At 44.2% G+C, this 14,351-nt stretch overlaps 1 protein-coding gene across 5 annotated transcripts in view; it reads left to right on the forward strand.

The window, feature by feature from the left end:
* PIGN (phosphatidylinositol glycan anchor biosynthesis class N) overlaps positions 1-14,351 on the forward strand; it is a 318,676-nt gene that overhangs the window by 4,755 nt on the left and 299,570 nt on the right. For 3 of the 5 annotated variants that reach the window (XM_075585879.1, XM_075585877.1, XM_075585878.1), the window contains exons 2-3: positions 11,181-11,440; positions 12,820-12,941. The exons of 1 other annotated variant lie outside the window; for it this stretch is intronic. In XM_075585879.1, the coding sequence (XP_075441994.1) occupies positions 11,220-11,440; positions 12,820-12,941 (343 nt within the window). In that variant the 5' untranslated portion in view covers positions 11,181-11,219. The remainder of the gene's footprint in view (positions 1-11,180; positions 11,441-12,819; positions 12,942-14,351) is intronic. One more of the 5 variants, XM_075585880.1, reaches the window with a different exon arrangement.

The following is a 14,351-nucleotide window of genomic DNA, read 5'->3' on the forward strand; positions in this document are numbered from 1 at the left end:
TGGAAGAGTAATTGGAGCAAAAATGCGGATGTAGTAATACTGTTTAGTTACAAGTCATTTTTCCTAAATCTGTCTCGGCGTCTCCCCTGCTGAAATCATTCTCCTGGCTTTCTATCAAATCCCACATCTCGAACTCAATTCTCCTCACTTTTAAAGCTTTACACTCTTCTGCTCCTCCTTACATCTCAGCCCTAATTTCTTGCTATGCACCATCCTGACTCTTGCGTTCTGCTCAAGGATGTCTTCTCTCTACCCCCTTTGTAGCTAAAGCCCTCTCCAGCCTTAAACCTTTCTCACTGACTCCCCCACACCTCTGGAATGCCCTTCCCCTCAATACCCGACTAGCACCCTCTCTATCCACCTTTAAGACCCACCTTAAGACACACTTGCTTAAAGAAGCATATGAGTAGCACCGTAGATACTATTAGACACATGATACATGATACTTGGCCCTCTGCAGAAGCACTTAATAAAATGCCCTCCTACTGTCTCTGTACGTTCCTCCTACATACCAATTAGATTGTAAGCTCCTTGGAGCAGGGACTCCTCTTCCTAAATGTTACATTTATGTCTGAAGCACTTATTTCCATGACCTGTTATTTATATTATTTGTTATTTATATGATTGTCACGTGTATTATTACTGTGAAGCGCTATGTACATTAATGGCGCTATATAAATAAAGACATACAATAATGAGACCTGACTGAGTTCTGTGTTCAGTTCTGGGAGCCATATTTCTAAAAGGACATAAACAAAACAGAGGTAGTGCAAAGAACTGCAGCTTAAATTTATTTATTTTATTTATCAAATGTTTTACATTGACTGTTGCCGCTCGTTTTCAAGTATGTCCTGGGCACAGCGTTATGATGACAAATAATACATGGTTACAAATATTTAGTTACCTAAGTGAACATTATATACAAGACATTGCATCCACAGTTAGAGATAATATATATTATAGGCGTATGTAACAGTTACAGACCAGATTATCAGATCAAGGGGCTTATGCAGAGAGGTACCTTACAGAAAGGCTGAAATTCGCCGCAGGATTGGCAATAAATTTGGTCCTATGCAGAGTGCTCCGTTAGCGCGGTGTGCTTTAAATTGCTATGTAGTGGCGCGCTGTATTTGCCCACAATACAGCCAACTTTTGTTGGCGGGCAAAATTTTCTCTGAACACGCCATTTAGTAGCTCAGATTGGCGCGTATATGCGCATCGGAGCTACTGGAATCTTGCGTGTTTCAACATTGGCGAAATCCCGCTTCTCGCCACACGTCTGGCGAATTTGAATTGCCCGCCATGGTCTCGCCAGGACAAGCTTCTCGCCTGCGTATTTTCGCCAAAAGATGGCGCTATTTCCTTTCTCTATGCTCTCTGCATAAGCCTGCAAATGTGTCATTATCATAAAACAAACAAAAACTTAAGGACATCAAAATCTACAACATGCAACAAAGGGTGTGGGAATAGGAACTGCTAAAAAATAAAAAAAAATAAGTAAATTGAATAAAGGATTAAAAAAAATACAGATAAAAAGTTAAGAGAAACACTAAGAAAAGAGATAATGCTCTACAGCTATTTAGATAGGTGGTGGATGTTAATACAGCAGGACCCCGCTTCTCTGCGTTCTTTTCGGCGATCCGGCGGCACCGAGAAGGGGCTGCCATGTTGGATCCTAAGTCGCACATGTGCAGAACGGGCGGTTGCGCCCTGCGCGCATACGCAGACCTTAGGTCGCATATGCGCAGAACGGCGAAAACCGCCGGTTTGCGCATGCGCAGAACTGAAAAGCGCCGGATCCGCTTTCCAGCGATTTTCACTATACGGCGGGCCCCTGGAACAGAATTTGCCGTATACCCGGGGCCCTCCTATACAGTGAAATTATTCAAAAGTGACAATTACATAAAATATATATATAAATATATATTTTTTTATCTATAATATATATATATATAAAAAAAAAATATATATATATATATATCTCATTTAGGAAATGGCTGCCCATGCAGTATTAGTATCCTACAGATGGTGTCTGTGCTAGATAGAAAAAATAAAATACCTAAGCAAAGAAAAGACCAGAATTGTCTAATTATATGCATCAGACAAAATTAATGAAAAAATAGAGGGTGTTTATTCTCCCGGTTAATAAGGGGGCCAGGTGTCCAGTATTGAACTGGAGTGTCCTGTATTTGGACACTGTCCAGTAAAAAATGACATAGTGACCTGACCGACTTGGGGGGGCCACGGGATTTCTCCGAACAGGGAGAGAGCAAGGCTGTTGCTAGGGGGCTGGCCAGCTTCCTCCGTTCTGATTGGCTGCATTACCCAGCAGTAACCAATCAGGAGGAGATGCCAAGAGCCTGGGGGTGGAGCCAGGGAGAGGAGGAAACCGCATGGAGCAGTGAGAGGTGTGGGTGTTTCTCTCTCTCGAGTGTGTTGCATCTTTCACCATTGTGTCCAGTATTTTTGGAGAAGCCACCTGGCAAACTTTACCACAAATGTTAGATAAAAGGTGGACTAAAGTCACAAAAATAGGATTTTTTGGCGCACAGCCAATAGAGTGGGTCACAAAAAGGAATGAATAAAAAAAATACTTTATTGATCCATAATTAAGAAAACGGAAGTATACACCCTCCTACGCGTTTCGTGCATATAGCACTTTATCAAGGAGTATGGATCCAACGCTGGAGCGCTTAAATCACTAATTTGTTTACCTATAAAAGGTTAACTCGCCTTTGCATCACAAAGTATTTTTTGAAGTGAAACTTCTTTAGTGGCACCTCTGATGGGATAAAACTGGATAGATGGGGGGCGAAATGTGAAACGGAAGTGACGTCACGTAATGGACGCCGCTCCGCTCACACGCCCTCTGTCATATCGCCGCCGGCGCCGCTCCTAATCACCGCCGCACCCCTCACCCTCCCACACACCCCTCACCCTCCCACACACCCCACACCCAGTTGCTCACATCGCCGCCGCTGTTCCGCCGCCCGCTGCCATGCCGCGCGCCACGCATGCGCAGAAGCGGCTGGCAGCAGCGCCGTTCCCCGCCCGCTGCCATGCCGATGGACAGGAGGAGGGAGGCTGGCGCCGCTCCTAACAGCCTGGGAATGGGGGGGTTTGAGTGCGCAGCCGGGGGGTGGGGAAGGGGGGAGCTTGAGCACGCCGCCGGGGGGTGGGGAAGGGGGGAGCTTGAGCGCGCCGCCGTGGGGTGGGGGGGTATCTGCTCAGAAGACTCAGAGTGAGCCCCCCGGGTCCGCAGCTCCGCCGGGGGTGGGGGGAGTCAGGAGAGAGGGGGCAGGACACAGACAAAGAGACATACGGTGTGTACACACAGAGAGATACACATACACTGACAGACACGCACACACTGACATACACACATTGACTGACACATACATCCATTGACTGACACATACACACACTGACACACACACACTGACTGACACACACACACACACTTACTCTGACGCGCAGGCGCACAAACTCTGACGCACGCGCACAATCTGACGCACGCACGCGCACACACTGACGCACGCACACCCCAGTGATGTACCGAACACCGCCCCTGTATGATGTGCCTATTCCTTCCCCCCCACTGTGAGCTTCCCCACCCGCTCAACATTCATGATGCTGGTACTGCTGCCAATAAACACATACACACACACACTGATGCATGCACACTTTGACGCACGCACACTTTGACGCACGCGCACGCACACTGACTGTCACACATACGCACGCACACTGACTGTCACACATACGCACGCACACTGACTGTCACACATACGCACGCACACTGACTGACACACATACGCACGCACACTGACTGACACACATACGCACGCACACTGACTGACACACATACACACGCACACTGACTGACACACATACACTCACTGACTGACACACATACACACACTGACTGACACACATACACACACTGACCGACACAGAGAGACATTCACACAACACAGAGAGAGAGAGAGGCATACACTGACGCACACACACACACACACACACACACACACACACACACACACACACACACACACACACACACACACACACACACACACACATTGACTGACTGACACACACACACACACACACACACACACATTGACTCACACACATGCACACACTGACACACATGCACACACTGACTGACACAAATACACACACTGACCGACACACATACACACACTGACCGGTACAGATACATACACTGACCGGCACAGATACATACACTGACTGACACACACACACAAACAAACACACATACATACTCTCTGACTGACACACATACATACTCACTGACTGACACACATACATACTCACTGACTGACACACTGACACATACACTGACTGACACATGTGTGCCGAGCACGCGCGTTATAAGTCAATTTCTGTGACAAAAGTCAAAGAAGTTTCACTTACTATGCACGTGCACAGCACACACAGCTTTTTTTTTAGCCTTTGATTACCATCTCATAATTTATGATCTAGTACCTTGTAATGTTTTATATCATTAGTAATATGTAAGCGCTCCGAAACTTGTGAAAATAACTATGAGATCACACACAACTTGTACCAGATTTGGATGTCTTACCAATAGAAATATTAAGGTAGTGCTATCTACTCTGCCTTATCTAGGTTAGGCTGCGGTCCCAGTGCGCACAAGCACCGCCCCCCAATTAGGCCGGGCCCAGTACCTGCCTCGGCGCGCATTTGGCAGCCGCGCTCTACGATGAGTTTTCTCAAATACAAAAAAATTGTATTTGGAACTCGCGACGGAGGCGTGGCCACGCTCTGCCTGGCGGGTCAGCCAATGAGGGCTAACCAGCTGCGTGAGGTCATGGCCACGCCCCCACAAAACCCCCGCCATGCTCCCTCCTGTCGCAATCTCTCCCTCTCTCCCAAGATGGTGGTGAAGCGCTGTGCACGTGCCGCCCTCCCCCTGCTGGGCGCGCTTGCTACAGTGCTGACTGGGACCGCAGCCTTAGTGGCTGAGTACAGTAGATGGCTATATGGATTTTATGACCACATGTCACATTGTAAAAGAGTTGACATTAAAATGTACATGTACAGTTTTAGACACACAGATACCCAACAAGCTCTGAGAAACTCCAAACATTACCACATAATATATATATGTATATAAGTGTCAAAAGGAGTGCTAGTGGGCGTGGCTAAATGTACACAACAAAAAACAAACAAAGATGCCCAAAGCTACTTCCAATGTGACAAAAATACACAGTGAAATACCTATATATTCTCTTGAAAAAAGGTCATTTAGTTTAACCCTTTGCCCAAAGCGTCTTAAGCCTGCTGCCACTTACAAGGCCGTTAGCAGGTCCTAATACTCCCTGAGTTAAAATTCTTATTTACCTCTATAATTAGGGAAGAATGATCAAACATTGGATCTGTCGTAACCCAACAAAATGAAACTGACCTGCCAATAAGGGGCTTAAGATGCTTTGGCCAAAGGGTTAAACTAAATAACCCTTTTTCAAGAGAATATAAAGGTATTGCACTGTGTATTTTTGTCACATTGGAAGAAGCTTTGGGCATATTTGTTTATTTTTTGTTGTGTACATGTACAGTTTTATGCTGAATTCAAAATAATATGCATCATTTGAAATAAAAATGACACACATTCAACCAAAATGGTGCAACATTTTACTTGCATAGTAAATGAAACTGCTTTATATCAGTCATGCTTTATGGTTCATAAATTTTATTTGTTTGCATAAGTCAATAAAAAAATGCACCTGAATATTCTCCATATGTTAGCAGATCTAAAGGGCCAACAGCAGATAAAACAATACTGTATTCATCTTTATATGATGTTTTGTTGTCAAGAAGTTTTGATGTGTCTGCAGCATAAAATTACTCAAAGCCATACAGCATGTGGAAATGAATTGGTTACCAAGGGCAAAAAAGTTAACAAATAATATTACGTTGACCTAACTAATATAGTTATCAATACTGCTTTTAGATTTGTAAGAATCATATAAATGAGAATGCCCAAGACACTTCTAATCCTGTTGCACATGCAGTGATATTTGTATTAAATATAGACTATAGTTTAATTCAAAGTGAAAACAAATTAATGCCTTCTAATGACTGCATACAGCAAATGAAAATATCACTTGTGAGCACATTCACATGTCTCAGACAGGTCTGCAACCCTGCCTTTCACCATTACCTCCTGACATACAGTGCTTCCACTGCAGAAAGGGATTCTGGGCAATGGGATGCAAAAGAGCACATTGTCATTTTTTGCTTCAATTCCATTTTGACATGGACCCCTATAAGCGTATGCCTGCCTCATTGCGCAGCTTTTCAGCATATGTTATGACTGCATATGAACTGTGGGGGAAGCTAATCTTATACTATCTTCAAAAGCAGCCTTGCTTCTACTTTGTATGTATCAGTGTTTCACCTCTTATTTCATTCAATGTGTCATGCCAATCAACTCAGTGTTTCCTTTCTTTTTGCTCTTAGTACAGTTCAAACCTTTGCTATAAACACATCGCTAACATAATATTAAGACTTTACAAGTCCAATTATCCCAGTGTAAACTCATTTGTAAGCAGAAAATAAATGTAATGTGATGCTCACCTACCATAGAAGCCGTCCTCCCTAACTACACTTCTGAATAGTTTTTTGGGGTAATAAACTATCTAGCAACATACAAACAAGGGGTTTGCTAAAGATGATACAAGAGCAATTAGATTGTTTCCTGAGGCATGTTTTGGTTAATGAATGGAATCACATTGAGTTTAATATGGAACAAGAGCTGCTTGTCACTGGGAGTTCATGTTCATCTCCAAGGCTGTTGACTTCTCATCCTAGAGTGACACCTGCTGTCCAACTACCGACATTGCTAACACTGTTTTACAATTTCATGCCGTGTCCATAATCCGAGCCACAAACTAGATATTGGACAAAGGATCCTGCTTACTTATTGATCAGCAAAACCACTTTTCAGGTTGTACAATGAAAGGACGACTTCTTAGGCTGCGTCGAGGGTGAAACTGTGCGCGCTCGTGCTCAGCGCGATCAAACACATTGCGACAATGTGTTGGTCCAGAGTGCACGTGCCCGTGGTTGCCGAGACAAATGTTTTTGTATTTGTCGCGCTTGCCCTGGTCTTGTGTGCGGTTCAGCCAATGAGGATGGACTGTTCACGTGACATCCTGGGAACGCCCTCCCCCCCCACGCACGCATCTAGCTGGCCAGGAATCGCCCGGGCAACATGAGCGCCTGGCGTCACGGCGCTTGAGAGCGAGCGCACTCTCACCCTGGACGAGGCCTTAGGGCTCTAATATAGTGTGCGCTGGTACGCGCGTTTAGTTTATATGTTGCAAGCTGTGACGCGCGCGTCTAGGGGGCATGGCTTTGATGTCACAGTATTGGGCCACGCTATGATTGGCTCGCTACGTCACGTGGCGCAGCAGCAGCATGAAAATACAAATTTCTTGTATTTGCTCTGATCTGCCGCGCCACCGCTCATGGCCGTGCGCGCGCGTCTCAACTGTATCAACGTCAGCCTCCCACAGTCAGTTATCATTGAAGCGCGCGCACTATATAACAAGCCTTAGGTTGCTGATATTTTTTAAACAGCTGTTCATCTAATTGTAAGAGCACAGGCAATTTTCGGACTCATTTTACAAAAAAACACACTGGTTTTATCTTTTGCCATCAGATAATTCATATCTATGCTGGTAGAATGTGGTCTATATCGTTTTAAAAAATAAAATAAAAAAAGGCTGATATTTAGTAAGCGATGCTATTCCATAAAACACTTTAACATGACTTTTCTGTAAGGTGTCTTATGAAATGGCACTGCTTTGTAACTATGGGCCACAGTGCATTTGTAGAATCATGTTTATGACAAACATGTAAACAGCGCTTTATTTTATAATAATATTGTGTGTGTGTTTTTGCAAATGCCTTTGTTTCCAGTCGCTTCTCTGTGTGACCACTGCTTTATAGCAGCTGTGCTATTATGTAACATTTCCGGCTAACTCCAGGTCAGTGACATAATAACAACCTAGTGCCACTTTTTTTTTTGTTTTATATATATATAGTTGAACTGTGGTTAGTTGGCAGCCTGCTGTCGTGCCATTTACAGGGTCATTTAGCACATGACAATAAAAAGTAATTCTGCTGAACCTCTGTGCATATAGTAAGGCGATCAGATCACCACGTCCCCTGTAAAGCAGTGTGCTGACAGTTGTGGTTGTGGAGAATTGTGAACGGATTTCTTCTGTATGTCACACATTTGAACATTTTCATTTTTACGAATATTCTCTCACATGACTAGTCCATGGGAAAGACAACTTCACACCATATTGATTAGGGACCTTTCTCTCTTGTTCAGGGGTGCAATACCTCTATGCAAGAAATGTAGCGCTGACAGTGTAAGCAGCATTGTACATAGGATTTTTACAGACACAGTCCCTGCCCTGTGTTTTAGTGCCTGAGGCACAGGGAGATAAAGTGATTTGGCCAAGGTTACAAGGAGCAGGTACCAGGAATTGAAGCAGATTCCCCTGCTTCAAACTCAGTGTCATGGTTTAGAGCAGGGGTGCGCAAAGTGGGGGGTGGGGGGCCCTAGATTATTCTGGGAGGGGCGCGGACCTTACCTTATCTTCGGCAATGCCAAATGACGCTGCGGGGTCATGTGATGTGCGTGTCACCATGGCAACGCACGTCAAATGACGCCGCAGGGGTCACGTGACATCACATGACCCGCGAGTCATTTGTCGCTGGGTATTAGGTAAGAGGGGGCACGAGCATAGAGGCTGGCAGGGGGGCGCAGCACAGAAAGTTTGCGCGCCCCTGGTCTAGAGCAGGGGTATGCAAAGTGGGGGGCGTGAGATTTTCTGGGGGGGCACAGTGGTTACAGAGGGCCCGCGCTCTTCCCCAAGGCATTTAAATTAAATGCCGGGGAGGCACAAGGCCTCTGTAAATCTCTCTTACCTGGTCTCAGCTGCCTCTTCGGTGACGCATCGCCATGTCAACATGACATTACATGACGCAGCGTTGGTCAAATGGCAATGCTTTGCCATGCCAACGTGACATCATAACGTCATATGACGCCGCGAAGCTCAGAGCCGGTAAAGGAAGGGGGCGCGAGCAAGGGGGAGAGCTGACAGTGAGGCGCAAACAGAAAAGTTTGCGCACCCCTGGTTTAGAGTCAGTGTCCTTACTCACTGAGCAACTCCTCATCTTTACTCTCATTCTCAGTTAGCTATCTATCATTTTAATTCTCCTATCCCTTCTCTTTAACACTCATCTACTTAAAGATGCTATGACAGAGGTGCGCAAACTTTTACGTCTGCACCCCCCGGCCTGCTCTACCCCCCCCCCCCCCCCCACACACCTTACCTTCTCTCCTGCGTTTTCTGACATCACAACGTCAGAAGTCGCCAGAGACGAGGTAAGTGACATACAGAGGCCTTGCGTGCTACGCCAGCAGATTGCCCACCCCTGTGCTAAAGTATGGGTGGCTGATTATGGGCCACCAAAGCATCTCTAAATCTCATTCAGCCAGCAAAGTTATAATGTATAATAAAATGTATTCTGTTGTGTTCTGTTTTGTTTGCCTCTGTACCCTAATCCCTGAGAGCTGCACCTCTCCCACCACTGTCTATGCATTTCCCTTCATTGGTCACTATAGCAAAGTTTGGCGAGAGCAACAAAGGTACCACATTTCTCTTATTGTTTTTATTCAATGCACAGTCCAGTATTGGAATTATGAACAGTAATACATTACTTCAAACTGATGCTGACCATTTCATTTCCGAGCTCTTTTCATTTTGTGTTGTTTTTCTCCCTTGTCCTTGTGGGAAGGAGCATTAGGTGGCAGTACTGTGCCGTGCTAGACAATGTTACCCCACTGGCGAGATGGCTGTGCTGCACCAGAATATGGAAGTGTTTGCACCTGGCATGTCCAGTGTATCTGGATCCAAGTTGTTGTCCTAATCCACCAGCCCTAGGTTATCAGAAGAAATAGTGCCAGGTGTTCATAATATGCAGAACTAGGACCTCGTCCAAATATCAGAACAATAGCTTGTTGTTATTCTCTCTCAGTTTGATGCCAATCTTGATTGAATAAAGGTGCCTTCAGATACTGTAATGCACCAACAAATAATAAAGCACTGTAAGGTTGCATTTTTAAATGACACAGATCTATTTATCAAAAGATATTGGTTGCCAAACTGGTGCAACAAAAGAGCACCTGATTTATCAAAGGAAAGAAGTTATATTAAAGTCGGTGGGATTTCTTTTATTCTGGTGCACTTTTTTTCCCCATCCAATTTTTCCCTAATGTTGTTGCTGGGAGACTTTGTTACATGAGTTCAATGCCCAGACCGAAGATAAGGGAGTGATACACTAAAAGGCTAGGTCCCCAGTGCAGCCGGCGGTGCGCGCGCATCTCACCAGCCCCTTACCTGCTCCCTGGCTGTCCCCAGTCCCTCCTCGCTCCCAGGCTCACTGCGCACTATGACGCATCAGCCAGCAGGGGTTAAACCAGTTTGTGATCCCGAGCGGCGATGCGTCACATGGTGTGGCAAGGAGCCAATCAGAGAGGCGGGGGAATGAGGGGGGGGGAGAGCGAGAGGTGGGGGGGAGAAATCTGCTGTGCTCCGTGTGTGTCACAGAAGCCTGTGTGTGTGTGTGTGTGTTAAGGGTGGGCATGTTTTTAAAAAAAAAGTTTGGCCGAAGTCATGGCCCCGCCCCCTCATCATGGCCACGCCCACACAGTCCATTTTGGCCACGCCCCCGCGCCTCAGAACGCCGCCTGCAGATAGCGGTATAGCGCTCTGCACGCGCCGCCAGGTTGCAAGGCGCGTGTGCAGTGTGGCCTCAGCCTTAGGCTACAGCCCCAGTCACGCGCGCTGCGGAGCGCCTGGCGGCGCGTGCAACCGTTTCAGCCACAACCTGTGGTCTGCGGTTGCGCTTTCAGTAAAGAGCATGAGATCCGACGGGGGAGGGGCACGCTCACACGCCGACTGGGGCCTGCCCCATAGAAGGCTGTACTTTGTGTGCGGCGCACATGCTGCCGCAAGCGTAGCCGCAGCCACTGGGGACGAAGCATTAGTGACACTGTCAATTTAACGTTTGTTAAAAAAAGTAACCTTTTTTTCCTGTTCTGTTCCCAGGCATTTGCAACAGCGACTTGCCTCCTTCTGCAGAGAAGAATGCTCCTCTTTTTCCTTGTGGGTTTACTTGTGCATCTTGTGTTCTTTGCCTCTATTTTTGACATCTACTTTACATCCCCACTGATCCATGGAATGACCCCTCAGCGCACGCTGCTGCCACCCCCAGCAAAGCGTCTGGTCCTCTTTGTGGCTGATGGCTTGCGGGCTGACACCTTTTTTGAATTAGATGAAAATGGCATTTCTAGAGCACCCTATCTTAGGTAAGACCGCCCAGGTACAGTATTTCTGCAGTATTTAACTGCTTCACTCAACACGGGCCCACTCCCATGAATCCAAAGGCGCCCAGTTCTGGACAAGCATCTTTGCATAAAAATTCAAAGGAACCTACATTGACATGGGAATATCTACATTGCCGCAAACCTAAGGGTATGGCATCACAAGTGTACGGCTAACCACATCTAACAACCTCAGCAGCCATTAACTCACATTCATGACTACAGTCTAGGTGGCTAGTTACATAGCAGAAACTCACAAGTATAACCTTTAGTCCTACACCTTGAAAAGTGAATGCAAATGCGTAATGCTACAGACCAATAACAGGAGAGTAATATTAGAAAATAAAGGATACTTGTGGAGGGACCCCCATAATTAATGCTTGATTGAAGACAGGTACTGGGTGTGTGGTCCTGGATGGTAAACTCACCACTTATGTCACAATAACATCAGGAGCCATAAGCATATAAATCACCCTAGATTATACCAAATGTCCTGAAATCCTTAATGTGGAAACATGTAGCAAGCAATTAACTCACTTTTGAAGCTGCAACGTCCATGTAATCCAGAAATGAGGGCGTCCTCACGTGTGCCTCCGTCCGGTAGATAAATGTTAGAAAGAGAGGAAAAAATTGCAGAGCACTACAACCCATAAAAAAACAACTTCACACCATATTGATTAGGGACCTTTCTCTCTTGTTCAGGGGTGCAATACATCTATGCAAGAAATGTAGCGCTGACAGTGTAAGCAGCATCGTACATAGGATTTTTACAGACACAGTCCCTGCCCTGTGTTTTAGTGCCTGAGGCACAGGGAGATAAAGTGATTTGGCCAAGGTTACAAGGAGCAGGCACCAGGAATTGAAGCAGATTCCCCTGCTTCAAACTCAGTGTCATGGTTTAGAGCAGGGGTGCGCAAAGTGGGGGGTGGTATCAAGGCAATAAAGCGCTCTGTGAAGCGTGAAACGTTGGTGGGGCTATTCTTGGCCTTTTTTGTCTCCATGACCAATAAATACGTTTTTATGGGAAACGCACTCTCCTGTTCATCACTATTTGGACACTTGTAGTGCTCTGCCATTTTTTCCTCTCTTTCCTACACCTTGAAAAGTAGGAAATGGTGCAAAACGAGTCCTTGAGATAGTGGCTATTAATTTAATATCTAAAAATATATTGGTGTGCAGGAAGATTCTAAACGTGGTAAATACTTTAGAGTTCTTATACCTTTTTTTTTTATGTCTACATGGCATGTGTTTTCAGAATTGTAGTGAATATATCATTATTGTAATATATACAGAATTATCAGCTCCCTGCAATTTCAACACACATTTATATAACGATTTTTCTGTGGCTCTTGTTTCTTCTCTAGACATATAATACAAACCATGGGGAGTTGGGGTGTTTCTCACACTCGAGTCCCTACAGAGTCCAGGCCAGGACATGTGGCACTTATAGCAGGATTTTATGAAGATGTCAGTGCAATTGCAAAAGGTATTTAAGTTGTATCTTCATGAAAAGCACCAAAACATCTGATTCATATGTTAATAAAGGTCCACCATTGAATATTTGAACTTGCTTGTTTGTAGATGGCATCGGTCCCACTTACAAACATTTTGGAAACAAGTGAAATAGGTATTATAGTTATTCCCTCCCCCCTCACCCCGAATTATAAAATATAATATTTAGCTCTTAATTTTTATGCTTCAAATTATAATTCATGCCATTTTTTTTCACAATAACACAGGTACCCAGCAAGCTCAAACTCCCACACCCACCACAATAAGTGTCAACATCCTTTTACACCAAATAAAGAGTTAAAAAGATTTTTTTTAAAGTAACTTTTCCCCTAAGTATAAATTTATTCAGAAATGTCTGAAATAGAAAAGTAAATGAAAAATGTGAAAAGATAAATCATTTTGATCAGAGTAAGTAACATTTGTGTTTTATTGAAGATCAAGCTGAGTGCATTTTGTCATAGAGAAGGCTCCCCCTGATGAAATGATAAAACATTGGGTTATTTCATTTAAATAATAGCAGTGAGGTCTTCTGCATTGGAAACGTGACCTTTTCAAACATGAAAATCTATGTAACAGGCGGAAAAAAACGCTCTTCTGATCACCTTAATATGTGATATTTATTGTAGAATCATTGGTGAATATATTATTTATTATATCAGATCTGTCAGCAATCGACCTGAGAAGAATCTATACCTTCATATATAGTGATCATGCACAACCATATACAGACAGTCCTCGTTTTACAACGCTTCGTTTTACAACGAATGGCTTATCCAACGCTATGAAATGCATACGTATGTTCATTTTTACAACGACAAAACGGCTTATCCAACGCTCTTACGACGCTTTGCAACGTTGTTTATGTGTGTGTATATATATATATATATATATATATATATATATATATATATATATACACACATAACTTTGCAAAGCGTCGTAAGAGCGTATATATATATATACAGTATATATATATATATATATATATATATATATATATATATATATATATATATATATATATATATATATATAATATTATATGTAAGTAATAATCCCTGAAGAACAGGGCATTACTGGCCAATAATGCCCTGGCTAGAAGAGTTGAAGGCTCGAGGCGAAGCCGAGGGACTTTAACCCAGCCAGGGCATTATTGGCCAGTAATGCCCTGTTCTGAGGGGATTATTACTATTATAGGTTAAATGTAGGCTTATTTCATAAATAAGACACTTTTGTATAGTTAAATAGATTTTTTTATTCAAATAAAATGGGAAATACATGAAACCACCTCTATATACGCTTACACTGCAGATATCTATATCCACACACTGCCGTCCCCTCTGTGTACACACACACACACACACACACACACACACACACACAC

The sequence above is a fragment of the Ascaphus truei genome, chromosome 2 (genome assembly GCF_040206685.1).
Source record: "Ascaphus truei isolate aAscTru1 chromosome 2, aAscTru1.hap1, whole genome shotgun sequence".
Taxonomy (NCBI): Eukaryota; Metazoa; Chordata; class Amphibia; order Anura; family Ascaphidae; genus Ascaphus; species Ascaphus truei.